We start from the raw sequence: 23,584 nt of genomic DNA on the forward strand, positions 1-23,584 counted from the left end.
TTATTGGTGCGCAGAACAATTTTGACGTAGGTCAAGATTCATTTAAGATAGAATTAACTTATCTCAGTAGTTTCAAGTCATTAAACTGACCTATGGGAGAGGCCACGGTAGCAATGCCTGCCACATTTGAGATTGAGAAAAAAGAAAATGTTTAAAGTAGTGACCAAAAGAGTGATACCATAATATGACTCTCACGTTTACTTTCTAATTTCACAAATAAATATAGATCATATAAAGACTTCTCCAACCCATTCTATTTAATGCTTAAGTCTCTACTCCTTCTTCTGAGGTTATGATTTCTTTGGAATTCTTTATCGCAACCTTATCATTTGGAACCGAGGATCAGAGCTCAATAATCTAATTGACTAATAATAAAAAAAAATCAATTGTTAAATTTTTATTATTGGTTCAATTAAAAAACAAATAAAATAACACGGTAGCCTCATTTCTACTATAATGAAAACCAAATATATTTGCAACATTTCTGCTTATTTTTTTTTTAGTATTAAAAATTTAGCATTTTCATGAATACTTTCCAGTCATATTAATTACTACGGTAATTCGATTTTTTCTTTTTTAGTTGCTGTTTTGACACACTAAGAACACTGTTCAAAACCAATGTTGTTCCAACTGCTTCGAAAGTTTGGACCATAATTAGCCGTGTTACATTAAATTATCTTTTTTAATGTGTTGCTATTGATGTTATTATGATCAATGCAAGAACACACTACTCGAAATTTAAATTTTTATTTAATACTATAACTACTATCCCGAGCAACATATAGTTTTTCTCGGGAGGGGGGAATGGGGGAGCAGATGTAGATTTTACCATCCCATCCACATCATCATTTCTTTAAATTTTACAATTTTGTTTAGAGAGAAAGGTAAACATAGATCATGGGTAACAATGGTACAAGTATGTGTTAATTACATAGCTATTATCATAGATTCACATAATTATCAAAAAATGCAGAATATAATGGACTTGAAAAGAGCCTAACTCTCTCAAATATAGTCTAAAGCCCAAGAATAAAAAAATGGTAGTGTGTGAAGTTAATTGAATTTAAACATTCATGAAATATGTATTTACCCAATACAATTATCGAAAAAGGGGAAAACGCCTCCAAAAGGTCAAGGAACCGTAATGATACTCTTTTAATCAGATTCAGCATATCATAAAATCATACATTGTATGTTTCAGACCCCTGTCTTGCCAGAAGAAAGATCATGGATGCGTGTTTTTATTTAAGGGTGATGGTATCGACCCAGCCATCCTGGAAGATCAGGAGAGGCTCATTCAAACGGAAATCAAAAGTATTAATGTTCTTTTGAAATCAGAGCAATTTAAAATTAGTTCATCTCAAGCAGTACAACAACTTGAACAGCCCCCCTTCCGCACCCCTCTTTATCCAAGAATTTTGATTTAGGTGTCAAAAATGAGGACAGCCTGACAACAAGAACTATCTATAAAAATGTGCATAGTCTTACACCAGCTGTTATATCAGTAACTTTCAATTTACAAACAAAATTATCTTAAAACCATTAGAATAAAAACAAACGTCTTTTTAATAGCCGCAAGTCATTGGACAGCATTCAGAAATATTGGATTGATTTAACAGGTAAAATTTTGGTCTTACCAGTAGTTTATAATACCAATAGAGAGAAAGAAACAGTCTTAAATTGTAAGAAATGTGTTTTAGTATTACTCGAAATGAAGATCAAATAAGCCATAATATGAACTCTGGAAATCGGGATATTTCTTTCTATACAACAGGGAATTTCAAAATATTATATAATATTTTATATATCTTATATATCTCTTATTATATTTTATATATCTCACTCCCAAGCACTCGTCCAAAAAATTCATTCCGCGACTCAGACAGCTCTTCACACTCGGATACAAAATGAAATAAGTTTTCATTCACAAATCCACATATAGGGCAAAAGTAGGGGCCAGCCGCCAGCCTACACTTTACCAAAAATTTCCTTCGCTCAACTAAATCCTAACTATCCCCTCTCACCAACAACAAATTCTTCAAATCCTCTTTATTCATCCTAAATTTGAAATAAACCTCCTTCCCCCAACAATCTTTAGCTAGAGAGTAGAACCTCCAAGACTTAAATTGGTCCTTATGAGCTTGCCACTCTTGGATCAATTTTTACCAGTTTTTAATTCAGATTGAATTTAGACGCAACACTGCCATGAACTATTTTTTTCGGGGTACGGAATGGTTTCTATTCATTTCAGTTTTAATGCAGTCCCTTACTTTCAGTTGAAAAAACTTATTTTTTAATTTAATTTTTAATCGTTTTTCAAATACGTCCGATAAATCCATTCTACACAAAATGGTTTACACAATTTTTGAAGGTAAAAAACATCCACAGTTAGGAAAGAGTAACTATTTTTCTAAAGAAGATTTTTTATTATTGCTTACAACATCCTCAAACCCCTGTCAGGAACAGCCTGCTTTTCGTTTGGCTTTAGATGGTTGGCCAACAAGAACGATTTTAGGGCATCTGCCGTCTTTCATCCATAGAACATGTTCTAACCATCTCAACCAGTCTCCAATTATAGCCCTAGAACAATGCTGAGACTACATTTTTCGTACAGGTTACTGTTTGAGAAACGGTCAGTCAATCGGGTACTCAAAACAATCCGTGTGCAATTTCTCTGGAAAACATCTACCAATCTTCCTCCGTCTTTCGGAGCACCCACACTTCAAAACTATACTTGACCACTGTCATTGCTATAGGGTAAAGGTACCGATGGTTAGACAGTTTTTGTAAAAAAAAAAAACAACACTTTTTCTATTCCAGAAGTTCTAATTTAAAGACTTTTAGTTTGAAAAGGGTTTCAGTATATAGGAATTACATCTAGGAATCTAACTGTTTGATGAGAAGTTTCAAGTTTTATCTGAAAAGGGTACAAAACTCCGATTTTCTGAAATTAGAACATTATAACCTAAAAATTCGACACAACAAAAAAGTTACCTGTTTTCGACGCAAGTCGAAAACAACGTTCAAACAAAGTCGAAAAACGGTACCCAATTCGACACGTGTCAAAATATTTGGGGAATACCTGTGGGTGGAAACTGGTGCATTTAACATGTACATTCTTGTTTCTTTGTTTTTCTTCAACTTCATTTAATGTATAAAAGTATAAAACACTATTCAAAGAGTACTACTACTACTACTACTACTACTACTTATAACTCACTGCAGCACCAAGCTGCATGAGGCCTAGACAGCCACGCACGCTCCTCCTCCAACCTAATCTATTTAAAGCCTCCCTCTTTACACCCTCCCAGGAAGTTCTCATTTCCTTTAAATCTTTATTTATGACATCCTCCCAACCCAGACAAGGACGACCTGCTTTCCGTGTAGCCCTAGATGGTTGGCCAAAAAGGACAATCTTCGGTAATCTGTCATCCTTCATCCGTAGAACGTGGCCTAGCCATCTCAACCTTTCTTTCATTATAGCCCCAGAAAGCGGGATTGAACCACACTTTTCGTACAACCTACTGTTTGAAATACGGTCAGTGAGCCAGGTACCCAGAACAATCCGTAGGCAATTTCTTTGGAAAACATCTAGTAAATTTTCATCTGCTTTTCGGAGTGCCCATGCTTCAGACCCATATTTGACCACTGTCATCACTGTAGCTTCCAATATTCTAATCTTGTTATGTAGACTTATCTTTCTATTCTTCCAAACTTTTTTTAACTGTGAAAAAACACCCTGAGCTTTAGCTATTCTACTTTTAATATCTTCACTGCTCCCACCATCTTTACTAATAATACTACCAAGGTAACTTAAGCTCCCAACCTGATCAATCTTTTCGTTACCTAATGTCACCTGTTCATCTTCACTTATTCCTAGCCTTACTAACTTAGTCTTCTTAACATTAATTTTCAAGCCTATTTTAGCACCCTGAACTCGTAAAACCTCTAAAAATTCATTCATTTTGCTCACACTTTCATCTAATATGCTTAAATCATCAGCATAATCTAAGTCCAGGAGCGTTCTTCCTCCCCATTTGATTCCAAGGTCTCCAATGGCCTTTGATGTACTCCTTAAGACGAAGTCCATCAAAATGATCCATATAAAGGGGGATAGAACACAACCCTGCTTAACTCCTGATTTAATACAAAACCAGTTGCTAACCTCATTTCCTGCCTTAACCGCAGCAGTATTATTTTCGTACATAGCGCAAATCACTTTAATGTATTTTTCTGGTATACCATATAACGATAAGACCTTTGTTAACGCTGTTCTATCAACAGAATCGAAAGCTTGCTCATAATCGATAAAACTAAGGACCAAAGGTGTTTGACAACGAAGGGACTTCTCAATTATTAACCTAAGAGTGAAAACATGGTCGACACATACTCTATCTTTTCTAAGACCGCATTGTTCTTCCCTTAAAACTTTGTCTACAGCATGTCTCAGTCTAAAAAGTATCATATTACTCAGTAATTTGCTATCTACAGAGACCAGACTAATACCTCGATAATTACGACACTCACTCTTGTCACCTTTCTTATACAGTGGTTTAATTAAGGTTTTCCTAAAATCACTGGTTACTTCCCCTTTTTCAAAAATCATGTTCATAATCTTCAGTAGCTTATTCCTAACCTCAGAGCCACCATATTTAAGAAACTCATTAATCACACTATCAACACCTGGGGCCTTATTATTTTTTAATCCTTTTAGTACTGTCGCTAATTCTTCCTAACTAAACAAATCTTCCTTCACATCCAAGGTATCACAAACTTTTTCATTTTCATCTATATCTTTTCCTGCAACTGTATCTCGGTTTAGCACATTCTCAAAATGTTCCACCCATCTTTCTTTAACTTTTTCCTTATCACTAATTTTCAAGCATGAGTATTTGGTATAACAAAATTCGTTAATCATAAGGAATGTGATATTGTGACCTAGATTACATAAATCTTCTTTTTTCCAAGTGTTACATATATGCTACACGAACAGGATCTGTAATATTTTCCAACATTCCAGAATTTGATCTGCAATTTTAATTCACTTGAAAAAATTTAGTTTGGACTGTCCTTTGTCAGGAAAGTCCAGAGCCTTACCGACAAAATATGATACCTCGCTTTTTTTGTCGATAAAGAAAACGGCATTGTATTGGTCAAGCTGCGGTTCAACATCTGATCCAACAGCTGGCGAAATTTTGGAGTTGGATTCAGAAGATGATTGGGACTTGCCATCTTCGATTATCACCTCATTACGAACTTTGTTCCCTCTTTTGGCTTTTGCATGGCGATTTTGGCGTCAAGATTGGAAAGACGTTGATAGAACTTCCTCATAACCGTTCTAGAAGTATTTCCTTTAAGTTCCACTTGTGACACAGTGTCACTTGTCTTTGTCTTGTCTCATGCTAAGCTGAAAGAAACTAACAAAAAAACCAGTCTGTTCTCAAGTCTTATACAGCGTAAACTTGAGTGAGTGGCGTATAATACACAAGTACCAAATTTTTTCCCCCTACAGAAAAGAAAAACTCATAAAATTCTCAAATTATGAAAGCCTTATTTTCTACGTGGGGGGGGGGGATTTTCCCTGAGAGTATTGTCCAAGAATGTGGGGATTTCGCAGTTGTTAAAAGCCTAGAACCATATTTCGTATTTAAGATTATTGGAAATTGTGACACCAGCAGTTTATCATGTTTCACTAGCATTTTTGAAGGGATAGGGTATAGGAAAGCATGAGTGTATTTCAAGAAATTTAAGAAGTTTATTTTCATTATATTTGATTTAGTGAGTTTTATTTTCATATGTAGATTCTTAGATTCATACAAAACATAGGTTAGAATTTTGAAGGGGGTCAATTTTAATATTTCTATGACATGTTTCTAGGCGTTTACCTCCTCCCAACCCCCAGAAAATAAGGTTTTCCAAATTTGAGACTTTTTTTGTTAGTTTTATTGGTAAGTGCTAAGAAAAGGGAAAAATGTCTTCCATGTGAACCTCTGCAATTTTTGGCAGTAGCGGGCACCCATAAATTCGACAGCTATAGTTTCGCCAGTGGACCCTGGAATTTCAACACCAATTATTTCTCATCTGTTTCACAAGTTCGGTGAAGTTTCGACAAGGCTACTAGAAGATATTCGCAAAAGAAATAAATCCATTTATGGAAGCCATTATCAATGTTTGAATTAGGCTGAAGGAACATTTTTAATGCGCCTGGTATTCCACTCCATTAAACAAGAATTTTCAGCCTAATTTCGGCCAAGAATTTAACAGCCTAGTTTCGACAATGTAATATTTGTTGCCATTTTCAGTAAATTTTATGAAGAAAAAGCTAATGTGGCTAGAATTCAGATAAAATCACATTTATCTTGATGTATTGGTGCTAATCCCAACTTTTTTTTGCAATAAATAACCATGTAACAACTGTTTGAATATTAGGCTGCATACATAAAAAATTGTCGGGAGCTCCTTTCTTGTCAAAAAAAGAAATTGACTGAAAAAAATGTTTTTTTCTTTTGTGGATGTACCGGATATAGTGTTAATGATTCCTATCGTTGAAATACAAAAGCGCCTTCAAGAGATGGCGCTCCATGTCACGGCTAAGCAGTTATTCCATTTTGAAGGAAAATTTGGACAGTGGTTCCAAAATTGCACTCTCGAATCTTCGGTACTTTTACTCTAATTTCCAATATTTTAATCTTTTTTTGTCGAATATTTAAAAGGAATTCTTCATACCACAGTTATGAGACTAGAAATATGGATGATTTGGTATATGAGTGTCGCAGCTCTCAGAGGGGAAGTTTTGGTCCCAGGTTTGCTGGACCAGTGGTGTGGAATTCTTTACCAAAGAGTATAAGGTTATCTGAAAATGTTAGCCAGTTTAACAGTAGACTGAAGAACCACCAGACTGGGAGGAGATTAAGTAAATAATTTAATTGGGATGGCTTATTGAGTTGTTTTTTAAGTATGATTTTTTTCTCTCTCTTCTTATTCTTTGTTTTCTTGTTCCTACTTTTTTGTATCATTTTGTTTCATTTTTTTGTGAAAAAAATTTTGTCTCATTTTTTTTTCTCTCTCTCTCTCTCTCTCTCTCTCTCTCTCTCTCTCCTCTCTCTCTTATTTTCCAACGCTACCTAACTATTTGCAACTGCGGAAAAAACACTCTGAGCCTTGGCTAACCTACTTTTAACATCCTCACTCCACCAAATATCTTCCTTTATTATGCTACCTAAGTAAGTTAGCCTATCCACTTGATCAATTTTATAGTTACCCAATATCACCTCTTCACCTTCACTTATTTCTAGTCTTAGCGGCTTAGTTTCTTAACATTAATTTTCAAACCTATTCTTGTACCTTGAACTCTCAAAAGTTGATCAGCTTTATTCATTAATTATTTCTAAAATGTTATCAAAACTCCAGATAGAAAAACCTATATACTAATCAAATTTACAGAAGCTACTGCTACTACAAACAACTCACCGCAGCAGCAAGCCACCTGAGGCCGACACAGCTACAGACACTCCTCCTCCTTCTATAGGAGGAGGAGTGTATATATTCAAAACTTCCCTCTTTACGCCCTCCCAGGAAGTATTTTCCCCTAAAACTCTCTTCATCATCCTCTCACCCGGACTACGGACGACCTGCTTCCCTTTTAACCCTTGGCGGCTAGCCAAAAGGAAAATCCTTGGCAATATTTCATCAGTCATCCACAGAACGTGTCCAAGCCACCTCAAACTTTCTGTCATTATGGACATAGAAAGCGGGATTAAACCAGACTTTTCGTACAGCCTACTATTTGAAATACAGTCTGTCAGCAGGCTGACAGACTGTTTCATATGGAAGAAGTCGTCGTAAGAACTTCAGAGAGAGCTCATTCAATTGGAAATCGGAAGTTCAAGTGCCTTTAGAGAGTCAAAAGTGACCTGAGGGCAACTAGCACCCCGCCCACGCCCTTTTTCCCCAAATACATCCGATAAAGATTTCAGATAGTCATTTTGTTAAAAAAAAGTTCAAAAATAATACAACAAACTCCGGGGCTGACAAAACTGCCCAGGGTCCTGAGACAGCCGTTGCAAGTTATGCCCTGGGGGTATATATGGTTCTTATAGCAAGGATGCTCGTATAAACATCAGAGAGTACTCATTTAATTGGAAATTGAAAGTTCTAGTTCAATTTTTACGAGTCAAAAGAGATCAAAGAGCAACTACCCCCGCCCCCTACATCCCTCTTCCCAAAACAGATCTGATCAAAAATTTTAAATTGCCATTTATATAAAAATAGTAAAAAAAAATCAGATAATAAAACTCTGGGGTCGACAAAAACCGTTACGCTCAAAGAACTTGCTCTTTACGCTAAAGTTTATTATTGTTTTAAAAAGTAGAACTATGCTAAAGAGTCAAACTTTAGCGTAAAGAGCGAGACGATAAGGAGGGAAGAGCCCCTTTCATATATGGAATAATTTTTGCTTGTTTTAAGTTTTAATGTCGCTTCTTACTTTCAGCAGAAATAATTGTTTATTTTTTAAAATTAATTTTTGATTGTTTTTCAATTGCTGCCAGGAAAGCTGACCCCAAATCCACGGAGAAACCCCCTCAACATGGAAATATTCTCTAGACAATTCAATCCCGGTGCAAATTTACCCCGGACAATTACTCATAACCACACGGCGCGTAAAAGTGAGACGAAAACGAGAAAGTAAGACATATAAAAAGAATGTTGTATAAAAATTCTGGCGAATTCCCGCAGTGTATAATTTCCTCTGACAAGTTCACTCCCTGGAAACTTCCCCCGCGGAAAAACCCCCAGCAGAAAATTCCCCCCCCCCCCACAAAAATGTATGCATGCATTCCAATAAAAGTACTATGCGTAAACAATGGACAAATATTATGACTTACAGATTTTATAACTTTCCTCTGGGGCTGTGGGGGCGGGGGTTCATGTTATACCCAAAGGCATAGTTATTTCGCCTTTCAACTATGATGTACAAAATGGATCAAAAAATTTTGATCAAACAATTTTGGGAAAAAAGTGGAGGGCGGGTTGCCCTCGAATTTTTTTGGTCACTTAAAAATGACACTAGAACTTTAATTTCCGTTCGAATGAGCCCTCTTTTGACGTTCTGAAAACATTGATTTGATGCGATCACTCCTAGGGGGAAAAAGCAAATGTCTTTTAGGGGGTGTTTTTTCCTTTTTTTCGAAAACCAGGAAAATGTTCTCTGGCTCGTAACCTTTGATGGGTAGGACTAAACTTAATGAAATTTATATATTTGAAATCAACATAAAAAGCTAATTTTTTAATATATCTATTGTTTTTTAAAAACCGTTTTTCTAGAGTTTCGGTTACTATTGGGCCGGGTCACTCCTTGCTTACACTTTGTTACCACGAACTGTTTGAACCGCAATTTCCTCAGATTTTTCTTTTGGTTGTTATTTTGTATATGAGGAAGTTTCCCCCTCCTCAGTACCTCGCTCTTTGCGCTAAAATGTTTGTGAATTTTTAAACAGCTTATTATTCTAATTAAACGGTCCTTGTGTGTCAGGAGTCACTCTTAAATAATTGGAACAAGAAGTTAAACATTAGCGTAAAAAGTGAGGTACTGAAAAGGGGACAAACTCCTCACATACGTAATAATTTCTGTTCGTTTCAAGTTTTAATGTTTTTCCTTACATTTAGTCGGAAAAGCTTTTTTTTATATTTAATAACAACCACAAGTCGAAAAAATTAAATATCTTTGATTCAGGATATTATCAAATAAAAATGATGGTTAAGAAACTGCTTTAGATAATATTAAATGCTGAGACTGGCCAAAAATAAACACAAACAAATTATTATTTATTTAACAAAATTCTAAGTTTAGCGTAAAGAGCGAGGTACTGACGAGGGAAACAAACTACCTTATATGCGTAATATAAGAGGGTTCACCCCCTCGTCAATACCTCGTTCTTTGTGCCAAAGTTCGAATTTTGTTCCAATTCTTTAAGAATGCCCCCTGAATCCCAAAGCCGTTTAATTATAATAAATAGCTCTTTTGAAATTACTAAAAATACTTTAGCGTAAAAAGCGAGATATTGACGAGAAGGTGAGAACGCTCATATAAATAATAATTTCTGTTTGCTTAAAGTTTTAATGTCGCTCCTTACTTTCAGTTGAAACAACTTTAAGTTTTTTCAGTTGAAGTTTTTTTTAAGATTTAATTTCTGATTATTTTTTAAATATTTCTGGGAGATCCAACCTTAATACTGGATGGAAATTCTCTTCCCCCATAAAAAAATCCTCAATGGAAAGATCCATGGAAAATTTAAGTTGGGAGAGGGCCTAGTTGCGCTCCAATTTTTTGGTCAATTATAAAGAGCACTAGAACTTTTAATTTCTGTTCAAAAAATCTAATTCGTGACATTCTAGGACCGTCGGGTCGATACGATCACCCAAGAAAAAAAAAATAAACACGCATCCGTGATATTTTTTCTGGCAAAAAATACAAAATTCCATATTTTTGCAGATAGGAGCTTGAAACCTCTACAGTAGAGTTCTCTGATACGCTGAATTTGATGGTATGATTTTCAATAGGAGTCTACAACTTTTAGAGGATGTTTCCCCCTTTTTTCGAAAATCTGGAGCATTTTCCCGAACTTGTAACTTTTGATTGGTAGGACTAAAAGTCCTACCCATCTTGTATTTGTGTATACATCACGTCTTTGTATTTTTGATGGGTAGGACTTGATGAATCCTATATATATCAAATAAGCATAAACATCTGATTCTTTTGATGTATCTATTTGTATCAAAATTCCTTTTATTAGAGTGTCATTATTGAGCCAGGTCACTCCTTACTTACAGTTCGTTACCAAGAACTGTTTGATATGGAAAACAGTACGTTTAGCAGTTCGTTCCCCTGATTAGAATAGTAAAAAAAAACTCATAATTAATTTAATATTCATAATAATCAGTTAAGGGAGGTGACCTTATCCAAGCTCCATGGTCATCTAGTGATGTACAATAATTTTTAAGCATAATATTTATGTCAGATCCATAATCCAGAAGAGTTTTAACAGCTTCTCTGCACCCTTTAGAACAAGCATAATGAGGTACTGTTCTCCCATCGTAGTCTCAAGAGTTAACCCTGGGACCATACTTTAGCAATGATTTGACACTTTACGTGTAGCCACTTAAAGAAGCTTCTAGAAGTGGACTTGCAAAATCATTTTGTCTTATATTAATTTCAGTGCCTTACTTTAAAAGACATTCAGCAGTTTGTGAGTATTCGCTAATAGCTCCTGAATGTAGTGGACTTTCACCATCCTTTGTTTTCACATTAACATTAATTAAATTCTTTAAAAGTAGTTCAATAATTTCGAAGTTCATTTTTATCGCGCAGTAAACTGGCGTTTGTCCAAGTTTATCTACTAAACTACATAAAATCTTAGTTCCTTGTCTAGAATCATCTTCACAACTTCAATATCACCACTAATACCAGCCAAATGAAGCGGCATATCATAAGCCACTCGAGTTTTATCGTTAACATTACAGTCTTAACTCAAAAGTTCTTTAGCAATTGTTAAGTTCTTGATGATCAGAGCGTCAAGAAGTAATACGCAGGATTCTCACCATCCTTTCGAATAGGACGGCCCAAAAGAGCTGATTAGTTCTGGCACTATGAGTATGTTCAATGAAATCCGAGGGTATGTAATGGGATTTGTATTTCAACATGTATGGATACAAGTTCAATACATCGATTATTTAATTTGTGTTTATGGTGCCAAGTCTAATAGAACACTACCGTTGGGGGTAATTTCCCAATTGGTTTCAAATTGATTCAGTGGAATTAATGTTACACTCTCCGTCAATGGTTCGGCAAAGGTACACTCTAAACGTACAGTATCCGTTCAGACAAAACCCATATCTTGAGTACCAGACAAGTCTAATACAATGAGGGTCCTATATAATTTACCAAAGAATAAATTGCAGAGAAGGATTCCATTTACTTTACACACAAGAGAGGAAAGTCCAAACATTTCAAATTCGTGTTGAGAACTTGTCCATGATCCATTGGCAATGTCACTTTTTACAAATGCCAAAGTAAGTTTTGAAGAAATTTCACCATTGAAAAAAAAAGAGTCGGTGTAGGTACTTAAACCAGTGGCAATGTGTCGCTAATTGGTGATCGTGTGAGGAACGAGAAGTTTGATGTTATTTCCATTGGCTCATAATTTTACATTACCAAAGCAGCAGAACTCATAGCCTGTTTTTTTCGTACATGAAGTATTGCTGAGGTGCGACTGACATTTGCATTGGGTGCTGCATCAAATGTTTTTCTTAAAATGAAATTGGACGTAGTGAGCTGTAACTTTATGTCAATCTTAGCATTAGGGGGCATCCATTGAGCTATATTAAATATTTGAACATTTAGCTTAGCAACTAAATGACACTCCTTGCTCACCGCCCAAGTGAGTCCACCACCAGTATCAGCATTCAATTTATAATCATAGCCCTTCTCCAGACCTCTCAATTTCTCATTGACTTTAGTGTCATCAAAATAAATTGTATGTAGCTTGCATAGTTTGTATAGGAATTTAAATTACAGACCTACAAATAAAGTGAACATACTAGTTGATGTCTTTTTTAAGCTCTTTCCAAAAATATAATAAATCAATTTACTTTGAAATTCAATTTAAAGCACTTTATGGTCCCTTGAAGACAATAACCTTTTCTCTTAAGTTTGTTATAGAATAGAATTAAAACAATGGTTAAAAACTTAATACCATATTTGATTATAGTTTCATTTTGCTAAAATGATGTTATCATTAATTAATTAAATGATTTATAAATCTTTAAACAACTGCTTTGTTTACTTTAAGCTGTTAGCATTACTCTTGTTTGCCCAGCTTACTTATATATTGCAAACTTCCAATCGCTCCATTCCCATTTTGATTTTGACACATACCAACATAAATTATGAATTAAGTTTAGTAATTTTTCTTTTTATGTTGCGCTGAAGACGCCTAGCTTAGATACAGGCAAAATATCCGCGTTATTTTAGTCTTTCATCTCTTTTCTCTCGGCTGGCCGCCGTCTCATTTAAGGTTTTTTTTTAGTTTTATCTCTCTTTGTTGTTTGTTTTCTTAGATGGCCAGCTGGGCTTCAGAACTTTCAATACTCAAGTTGACCTCAATCACCATTAAGTTTTCATTTATTCTTTCAACATCATTCGGACCATAATGGTTTTTTTTCTCGGACCTCTTTTAGCTGCAAAAGAAAAATGTATGTTTATATTTCTGAATTATAATCAAAACCATTTTTATTTAAATTTTTCACTTAAGTAACCAAAACTTGTCCACAAAATTATAAAGAAAAAAACATGTTAATTAATACAATAAAACTATTAAAATACAAGTTTAAAAAATAAGAAAAGAGACAAAAAACAACAGGCAAGAACTAATACAGAGCAAACAGCATCTTTCTATTTTTGTAATTTTGTTGCCTCTTTCTTGACAACAGCCTGATCTACACAACGACATACTTCAATACCGAACAAGTTTATTTTCTCTTTTTCATTTTATGCAGGAAATTTTAAGACTGTATTTAAGAAATATTAATACAAATCCAATTGCCAGCCAATTTTTTGTCGGTTTTTTATAGAATTCTTGTCTATTTTCCTGATATTTTGTGAGAAACTTTCTTTAAAATATTTGCCAGCCCTCAAATCGTGTAGTGTAGAGGATGCAAAATCTACGGCAACAGGAGCAGTATATTTTTATAGCCAAGGGTAGTACAGAGCAAAACAACTTAGCAAACTAACTACCAAGACCATAGGATATAGCCCGATATTGACGAACGACCTTTGAACCAGTCCATTACATGACTCAATTGTTGTGGTCTGAGAGCAGTAAGATAGCAATCAGTATCAGGACAAACAAATTTATTTTTTTCTATTATCCATCTCGTTGTTCAATGAGTCAAAAATGACATGTAATCTCAGTCAAGTCTTTTATAGATAAAGAATCCCCTAAATTCCGTCTTGATGCGAACTGCCAGAAATCCAAGTGTTTACAGGAACATACTGAAGCTGCTTTATATTGTAGTGGTGAACGTTTCCGTGGGTGGTTTTTGTTCCTTGATTCCCTTCACGAACTGCAGGAATTTTCCTATAGGTTAAATTACAAGGAGCTAATTGGCTCCTTATTCAGATTCTTTGTGGTATTGGTGGCCAAAACTGATGCCCTTGAATTGAATCCTCTTAACCAGACAAATTTTCTTGATTGCCCGCCAAACAAAGAAAGACTTTATAATGTCTTTGTTTGAGGGTTGGTGGGGTGGGTGAGCTGTATAATCTAGAATGCATAAAACCACTGAAAACACTAAAAACAAGAAGAAAGAATAGGGAATTTCTCAAGACAGTGAGAAACAAATTAGAATGAATGTTTCGGAATAATACAAATAAATATAAGAAGAAACAACTTATAAGAGGATAAAATCAATAAAACTAAAATGAAAAGTTTTCCAAAACAGTGCAAGCACCCTTACCACAGCAAAGTTCAACCAAGACTGATAAATATATTGTGCTGAAACGAGGCAATTCTTTAAAATGAATGAGAATGATTTAAAAACACGTATTTAATTTTAGCCTGGCTTTTTTCACTGCTGATCTCATAGGTCTATTTGTGACAGGTTCTGTGTTAATATCTATTGGTTTTTTATAATATTTCGTCAGGTCATTTTAATTAAAGTTGTATATAGAGCATTTAGTGAGTATTCTCCTAAATCCCTATTTAAAGAAATATTATTATTAATCTTAAGTCTGATTTCAATTGCTTCTCGAACTACTTAATTTATGCCTAGATCATTGCTAATAATGGCAGATTCTTCAAAAAGTATTTTGTGGCTAGGATTTTCAAAAAATGGCTGCTTAAAGCAGAATCAAAAGAAGCAGAAGTAATATCAGAATTCAGAGCTTTGGTGATATCATCCTTATGCTGTTGTAGACGTTTCTCGAAATTCTTGTGGGTTCTCCCTACACAGAATTTGCCACAGTCGCATGATATTTGATAGACACCTCTTTGGTGAGTAACAGGAGTTTTATCTTTACCAAAAAATTAGGAGATTTATGATTTTCAAATTATTGGTAAATACAACGTACAGATAATTTTATGTGCATACTTTTTTAAGATTTCTAGTGATTTTTGGGATATATGGGAGGTAAATTGTGTTTTGGGGCTTATCAGGATTCTCACATGGTAAATTATCCTTGATTTTAAGGGAGTGTCTTTTCAGTCTACGGTAAATTGTATTATTAATAAAAAAAAGAGGATACCCATTTCCCTAAAGTATGTCCCTGATAAAATCTAGTTCAGCTGTGATGTAAGAATCGGAACAAATTTTTAGGGCCCGATCGACGAGAGATATTACGACACCTCTTTTAACTTGTGGGGGGTGGTTTGATTCAAAATGTAAATATCTATTGTTTTGTATTGGTTTTCTGTAAATTTTAAAATTGAGTTCATCTAAGTTACGAATAATTAAAACATCTAGGAATGAGATTTTATTTGCAATTTAAATTTCTAAGGTAAACTGTAAATTCCTATCATATGTATTAAGGTGATCTAAAAATCCCTAAGTTCATTTTCCCCATAGGTCCTTTGAGGACGGCCCTTGGACATAGGGCCGAAATATTCATTCTAATCTGTTTCCCACTGTCTTGAGAAATTCCTTATTCTTTCTTCTTGTTTTTGGTGTTTTTTATGGAAAAGTAGTGTGGTCTTCGTCGCTATTTAAAACCACTGCAATTTCTGTTAGCTATTGATTAAATCATTAGGTAATTAAAATCATTAAAAATAAAACCGATTCTTCTGTGGGGGTGTAGGACAATTTTTATGTGGTACTTTAGAGTTATTTACCTTATCTGAGGAATTTAAAATTTTTAGATAAGCATCATTGAAGAGGGGCCACGAAAGAAATGCCTCTTTCACATGAGGAATAAGATGACAATCAAAGTGTGATCAGAAGAAGAATAAAATAATATAGTTTTCACGTTTATATACCTTTTTAAAAATAACTATAAATCATTTATTAAATGCTTCTCCACCTCAGTCTATTCATAGTCATTCTCTACCCATCTCGATAGGTTTCGATCTCTTTTGAGTCCTTTCTTACGACTTTATCGTTTGACTGCAGATGAATAATGAAAAGAATAATCAACATGTAGTTGTTTTGAGAGTAGTAATAAAAATAATATTCCATAAAAAGTAAATTTAAGCATAATAAACTTGTAATAAGAACTCCCACTAGGTATTTTGAGGTTTGTGCGCCAGTATTTTTCTTGATTCAAAATTATGAAGTTTTTTGAGGATATGACTCACCAGTGGTAGAGAAAAGTTTTGTAGTAGCATCTTATATACAACTTAAGTTGCAGTATCCCATTTAAAGGGCTAACTGGGATTTGGTGGAAATCAGCTTCTCTTCCCTGGCCTATTCTGCTTGTACTTCCCCCTAAAAATTGATCAAAAGTCATTTCATCCTAAAACATCGAAAGGTCAAATGTAGCCTATATTTACGATTTAAAATCAAACCAGAGCCAAATAATGTAATTGAAAATAATAAATTAAAACACTAATACAATGACAAAACAGCTTCAAAAGCATATAACTGAAAACCAAATAAATTTGTAACTTTTCCTCTTGTAGAATTTGTGCTTCCAAAATTAAAAAAAAAGTTAATAGGATTCCAGTAACTAATGTCAATATATATTGAACAATCAGTCTATGTTCATTAGTGTTTTATAGTCACCTGGATTATCAAAATCTTGTTTTTTCAGTAGTTAAGCTTCTATGTCACTAATGTGTTTTTTTTTGTTTTTTTTTCTCCTGCTCTAATGGGAGATTGGAACATCATGGAGTTGCTTAGGGGTGTATTTTAAAGAAAATACTCATATATAGCCCAAGTGTCTTCATAAATCTGTCTTGATAACATGACAATTCAGTGCCATTAGGAACTAACAATGGCACTTTTAGGCACTTTTTCTCAAATGAAAATGCAAGAAAACATATTCAATGTACCAGTACAATTTTGATTAACAAAAATTCTTACCTAGAGGCTTATAATTCATTCCCTTCGAAAATTCCTTCCTATCCGCTACAACAAGAGTAAAAAATATGTATTCTGATAACAGATTTCTAATCAAAAGATATTTCATTCGAATTCAATTTTTGACTCTCAACTTTCCTCTATGATTGTTGTAATTAAATTGAGAACCCGTGAACAAGTGCGACTTGAAAATCTTGGAGAATAAACAAAAAAACAAACACTTCATGAAAAAACATTATTAAGAATTGTTGCAGCAATCCCAATCTACAGAAGAAAAGCAGTTTGAAATTTTTAGAATTTCTTTAAAAGATTATAAAATACTTAGCAATAACATTCTTTAAAGCAAATGTATGAGCTCAAATGCCCCCCCCCCCCCCCCCGAGTGGTCAAATGTAGCATATACACTGAATTGTATAAAAGCAATGAATATTCAATCAAACTTCTTCTTCAAATTGATTTAAACAACGGATTCCGCACATATAATTTTTATTTAGCACCATACCTATACCCTAATTCAGGATAATTTCTGATCATTATTGGGAGTGGGTATGACTAAAGTCATGTGGCAAATCTTAAGGAATGGTATTAGTAACTATTTAAGAATTGTTTAAAGTGGCATTTTATAGTGTTTCCTTCTGTTGAGTGGGAATACAGCCCCAATGCCCACTTTAATAACAAAATTTTCACTTTACAACTTGAAGAAAATTTCTGTCAAGATTTTATCATAAATCAGTCAATTAAATCCACTTTTATCCAAGCATTGTATATAATCTACGGCTATATCAGGGTCCAGTAGGAGAAGCCAAGCCCAATGGTTAGTGTGATGATTATAAAAGGAAGGAGTGTGAAATAGGTACAGAAAAGGTACCAATCTTTGACATTTTAGACTTTTGTTTACTTTTCTTGAGGAATCTTCCTGCAGAATTACCCAATATAAAAGGATAGAGAGTAGGCATGGTCCCATGTTTTGACTTCTTGGGTACAGGCTTGAGTAAATCCAACCAAGCTTTAATCTGTTCTTGAGTCACAACTCTAAAGAATATACCTCCAGACTCAAAAGGCATTAACTACCTTCCAGGCATTGTGCTAATACTCCCACCCTCATAAGAAGTCAAGTCAAATGAATTAGAAAATTAGAGTGAGAATTTAACATCTTGCCTTTTTTATTCTATTTGGTCAAGAAGTTCTAACCAAGTTGTAAATTTCTTTACAATAAATATTTCTTTAAATATTTTCTTTACAATAAATTTCTTTACGTAAATTTCTTTACAATAAATTTCTTTACAAAAAATAAGAGCAATAAACTATATATAACTAGTTTGTTAGGTATAATTTTTTTTTGGTTTTATTCATATCTTCTAGTTTTACTGCTGATGATGAACATTTATATGTGTTCGAAATATCCAGTTAAAATTTTAAATCTGTTCACTGTCAATAAAAAGGTTTCATCCCTATTTTGAACTGTTTTACTTTCGTGATTAAAATTCTTTCTATATTTATCACCTTCTTCACTGTCTTTAACAGTGAAATTAAAAAAAAGAAGTTATTTTAACTGCAAATAAGGAGTGATATTAAAACTTAAAACGAACAGAAATTATTCCGTTTATGAAAGGGGTTGTCCCCTCCTCAACACCTCCCTCTTTACGCTAAAGTTTGACTCTTTGTCACAGTTCTACTTTTTAAAATAATTAAAAACTTCAGTGGAAAGAGAAGGTCGTTGAGGAGGGGACAACCCCTTTCATACACAGAATAATAAGTGCCTTTTCTATTGAATCTCTATTTTCTTGTCAAGATCTTTTTCTTAGGTTAACTGGCTTATTGATCTGATCATAAAATGTTTAAATTGGGTAACAGATATATGCTTAGAAAAAGTTTTAAGGTGGAGGATATTGGGCTTTTCTCCCATGCATTGGGTGAGAGATATATGCTTAGAAAAAATTTTAAGGTGGAGGATATTGGGCTTTTCTCCCATACACAGCTCATTGGGTCCTAAAATTACTTAACTATTGTTTAGCAAATTTTTAATTGAGGATGGTACATTTTCACCCATCCCACAAGTGGCATACATCTTATCCTAAGGAAATATCAATAGATGTTTGTTTACCTATTTTTATCAAAACATTTTCCCTAGGGACTCTATTTGGAATAACAAATGGCGTATCAATGCTGGTTTCGTGGCTCGGTCCAGTCATGGTAGGGTTCATGACAGATGAAAACGTAAGTCTTTTTCTTCTTTACATATTTGAAAAAAAATTATTTTGATTTCTGGTTTTTATTTCATAGTTAAAAGTGCGCTGAACTACAAATCACTTCCCTGCGACGTATTATTTTAAAGGATGAAATGAAAATTAAATTTCTTGCCGTTGTCTAGAAAATCTATACTTTCAGGTCTAAAAGACGATATTCAAGAATGTTAATTGAAATCATTAGAATTTTGTATTTGTAAGTTTCTATTATTTTATAGTGGTTTATCACCAAAGATTATACGTGAAATCCTTTGTCCGTGAGGGGGGGGGGGTTTGAGTCCTGCTGTCGGTGGTTATTTTGTTTGGAACAGAGGTCTGTGGTATGACTCTTTAAGCTCAGCCAAGAGCAGACCCAGCTCCAAATGGATGCCTGGAGAAATCTGGAGTAAAAACACGAGAAGAAAAATATGGGTCAAATGATTCTGCTTCCAACCACGCAATATATTCCCGGATGATGGCAAAGAGACAAAAAATCAGTGCCTGTGCTATGCAGACCATTGGTCAGCTTGCAAAGTTTTTCTTATAGATTAAGTTAAGTTTTCAATGAATTTGTACGGTTTCTAAATGATAGTTTTATTAATGTAATTCTGTTGCAAACACTATATTACAAATACACAAATGTGTATTTGTCTCACAAATACTACAGATTATGTGCCAATGTATTGATGTTGGAAGCTCCATGTCGATGTGATTTGAAGATATGACGTTTTAAGCCTGTTGCTTGACACTTGACACTGTTATATTTACTATTGATAAAACTTTTACAGGAATTTTATTTTCTCATATTCAACTTGGGAGTAATATACTATTGTGTTACCAAATACTTAACCTCTCATGAATTATGTAAATGCTTCACAGATACGACTGTTTTCAGGTTATAATATCCTGGACCACAGTTATTTTTAGTAGTAATTTTCGTTTGATGCAATGTTTTTCACGGCATTTAACATTTGATTCAATTCATTTTTGTATCTTGATTTAAAGTCACAGACTTTGTTTAGAGGTAAAGACATTACCAATTTTTTCTGCCAGATATTGTATCTAGAGATAGGCTTGCCTTAGGAAAGGGGACTTAATTTACTTTTGAAAATAGTTGATCAGGGCTATCAATTTTTTAGTGTTTTGTTTTCATCCTTATTTTTTATCTATGCTTATTAATTTTTTTTTTAATTTTGCTCTTGTTTTACAAACTTTGATGCAAAATTTAATTGGGTTTGGTAAAGATTGTCCTTTTGAAGGACAACGTGCATGATTCGGCTTGTGTCTTACTTCTCTTTTTTACTACTTTTTCATTTTTTATCCTGATTTTACCTTTTATTTTGTAGCAAACCCTTGAAGCATGGTCGGCGGTCTTTATCATGGCTGGCAGTGTGTTAGCGGCAGACTCGATTTTCTTCCTTATATTTGGATCAGGCTCTGAACAATTCTGGAATTACAAGGCTGAAGGAGAGAATGATGAAATAGAATCTAGGATGAACACTGAAAATAATCCACCGATAGTTAAACGAGAAAATACTGAACTTCCCTAATGTTCAATATTTTTGTGTTAAATTTATTTTAGTTACGACTATTATTTGAAAGATATTATATATTTTTGTATACAAAGTTAAAGCATAGTTTTTATTAAAGTGGAACACTATCTTTTCTGTATTCAAAATATTGATCCTGACCAATTGATATAAAACTATCTATCTCCCAATTGAGGCTTGGGCACTCACTAACATAATAACCTAAATCAGACTAAAGTAATAGGTTTGTTTTTGCTTTGGTTTTAAAGTTATTTCCATAAACTAATGCTTATGGATGATCATGATTCTCTGATTAACATAGACTAATAGATTGTTTAACTATTGTTTAGCGCATTTTTAGCACAACCGTGTATATGAAAGGGGTTGTCTCCTCCTTAGCGCCACGCTCTTTACGCTTAAGTTTGACTCTTTGTAACAACTCTATTTTTTAAAACAATAAAAACTTTAGCGTAAAGAGTTAGGCATTGAGGAGGGGACAACCCCTTTCAAATACAGAACAATTTCTATTCATTTTAAGTTTTGATGTCGCTCCTTACTTGCAGTTAAAAAAAAACTTGTTTTTTATTTAATCAATATAAAAGAAAGAGGGTCAATTTAATTAAGAGCCGTAGCCGACCTTCATGCGGATTAGCTATCATTTCACAATTTCCCGTCAATCTCCTTGAGTCAAATGACCATTTCATTGCTGCCGAATTTTCGGACCTAATCTGTATAAACATTTACCTGCCAACTAATTACTGCTCTTCGCAATCAGAGAATAAATTCATAAATGCTTTCAAAAAGCTAGCAAGTTTTGTGAATGGAGTTTCAAAGCGTCCTAACACTCGAGTTTTGATTGCAGGAGACAACCCAACTCCTTCTTAATTCCCTCCCCCTTCCTACTCAGTTGCTGACAAAACAGAAACTTTCACGTTTATTGGTGTCCTGTCAGCGACTTCTAACCTTGATCATTTTATTGCAACTTTCGAGGTAATTTGTGATGGCTTTTATTCGGATCACCTTCCAATAAAGTTGAAAATAAATGCTTCATTCCATGCCCCTAAACAGCCAGATAAAAAGTGGTTTTATATAAAAGACTGGAAAGAAGTTAACCGCAAGATGTTTTGTTTTGAATGTGACAAAATATTAAATAAAATAAAGGTGCCCTTTCATTTGTTGTGCACGCTCTCGGGCCTTATGGAAAAAGAAATAGCCATCAGACTTACCACCTATCTAGCTGAAATTAACCATGCATTAAAGTGTGCTGAAGCTTCAGCTGTCCCGTGCAAGCGTATTAGGAAAGGCTCTTAAGTTCAGGGCTGGTCAAAAAACCCTTCCCTTATTTCTGCGTGTGAGTCTTCTAAAATTTGGCTGAATATTTGGAAGCATTGCGGCAGGCCTAAGTCTGGGACTATAAATGGTTTGCTGCTATGTTCTAAACGTTTTTTCGCTAAAGTGTTAAGAAAACATAAGGTTGACCTTATTGAGAAAAACACTCGTAAAATTGCAGAGAACCTTTCGAAGCTCTGGAAAAAATTTGAACGCCCTTGTGAACACATTAGTGCAAATAATATTCCTGAGCCTGAGTGGATAAATTATTATAAGCATGAGTTTTCTTCTCCCGATCCTGCTCTTGAGTCAAAATTTGAAAAAGAATTAAGTGCTTGTCTGAAAAAACACGAACCTTCGACATTTATAATTAAGCCAAGTGATGTATCGTTTTATTGTAAAAAACTAAAGAAAAGAAATTCCACGGGAGTTGATGGAATTACTGCCAGACATTTTGATTATGCAAGTGCTCTTCTTTTTAAAAATTTATCTCTACTTTTTCAAATGTCTATTGAAAACAGAGTTTTTCCTTATCAATTTACAGTTGGTCAAATGACCCCTATCCCGAAAAAAAAGCAAAAAGGATTTTACTGCGTGTAATTCGTTCCAACCTATATCAGTTTCTTGTACTATTTTTAAATTGTTTGAGTCAGTTATTTTGGATGAAATTGTTTCTAATTGTTATGTCCCACCCCACCAGTTTGGTTACCAAAAAGGTATTAGCCGGGAGCATGTCCTTTTTGCTTCAATGAATGTTCTTGCTGATGCAGAAAGAAGTAGATCCCATATTATCCTTTGTGCTTTAGATGTTGCTCGTGCTTTCGACTCTTGAATTTTTTCCAAGTTTTATTTGAAGCGTATAAAAGAGGGGTAAATTTTTCTATAGTGAAGTGCCTTCTGTATATGTACCATCACCTTAAGGCGAAGCTAAAGGGGGGATCTTCCCTTTTTGATATTTTGAAAGGAGTCCGTCAAGGTGGCCTAACCTTAGCTTCTTTATTTAATAACTCTGTTTTAAATGCCCAAAATTCTGTTCATTTTAGTTGTATTCACCGTGGATTTAACTTGTCTTTAATAACTTTTGCAGATGACGTTTTGAATCTAAGCCGTACTTTTAGTGGATGTGAAAACGTGTTTAATCAGCTTTACAATGAATATGAAAATATTGGGCTTTCTTTCAATGTTGAAAAAACTGCTGTTGTAGCTTTCAATTTTAAAGAGACAAATGGCCCTATTTTTTTTATCTTTAGCTAATGTTCAAGTCCCCCTTTCTCAAAAATTAGTTTACCTTGGAATGCCTATTGGAAAAAATATGAAAGAAACTGTGAAATTATCCCTTGAAAATTTGAAGAAAAAACTGAGAATTGCTTATGCTTCAATTGTATCTAATATTAAACATATTGATAAATTAAATCTAGCGAAAATTTATAA

At 34.1% G+C, this 23,584-nt stretch overlaps 1 protein-coding gene and 1 long non-coding RNA gene across 2 annotated transcripts in view; one reads left to right on the top strand and one right to left on the bottom strand.

The window, feature by feature from the left end:
* The window catches only part of LOC136037864 (uncharacterized), a 47,743-nt gene that overhangs the window by 6,574 nt on the left and 17,585 nt on the right, over positions 1-23,584 (bottom strand). Inside the window, 2 exon segments of the mRNA XM_065720714.1 lie at positions 12,212-12,510; positions 20,628-20,742. Coding sequence (XP_065576786.1) covers positions 12,212-12,510; positions 20,628-20,742 — 414 coding nt within the window.
* On the top strand, positions 19,151-20,957 carry LOC136037830 (uncharacterized). Its single transcript, XR_010620048.1, has 2 exons — positions 19,151-19,287; positions 20,642-20,957. It is a non-coding gene; the product is annotated as an uncharacterized LOC136037830 (long non-coding RNA).

Source organism: Artemia franciscana, chromosome 17 (genome assembly GCF_032884065.1).
Source record: "Artemia franciscana chromosome 17, ASM3288406v1, whole genome shotgun sequence".
In the NCBI taxonomy this organism is placed as follows: domain Eukaryota; kingdom Metazoa; phylum Arthropoda; class Branchiopoda; order Anostraca; family Artemiidae; genus Artemia; species Artemia franciscana.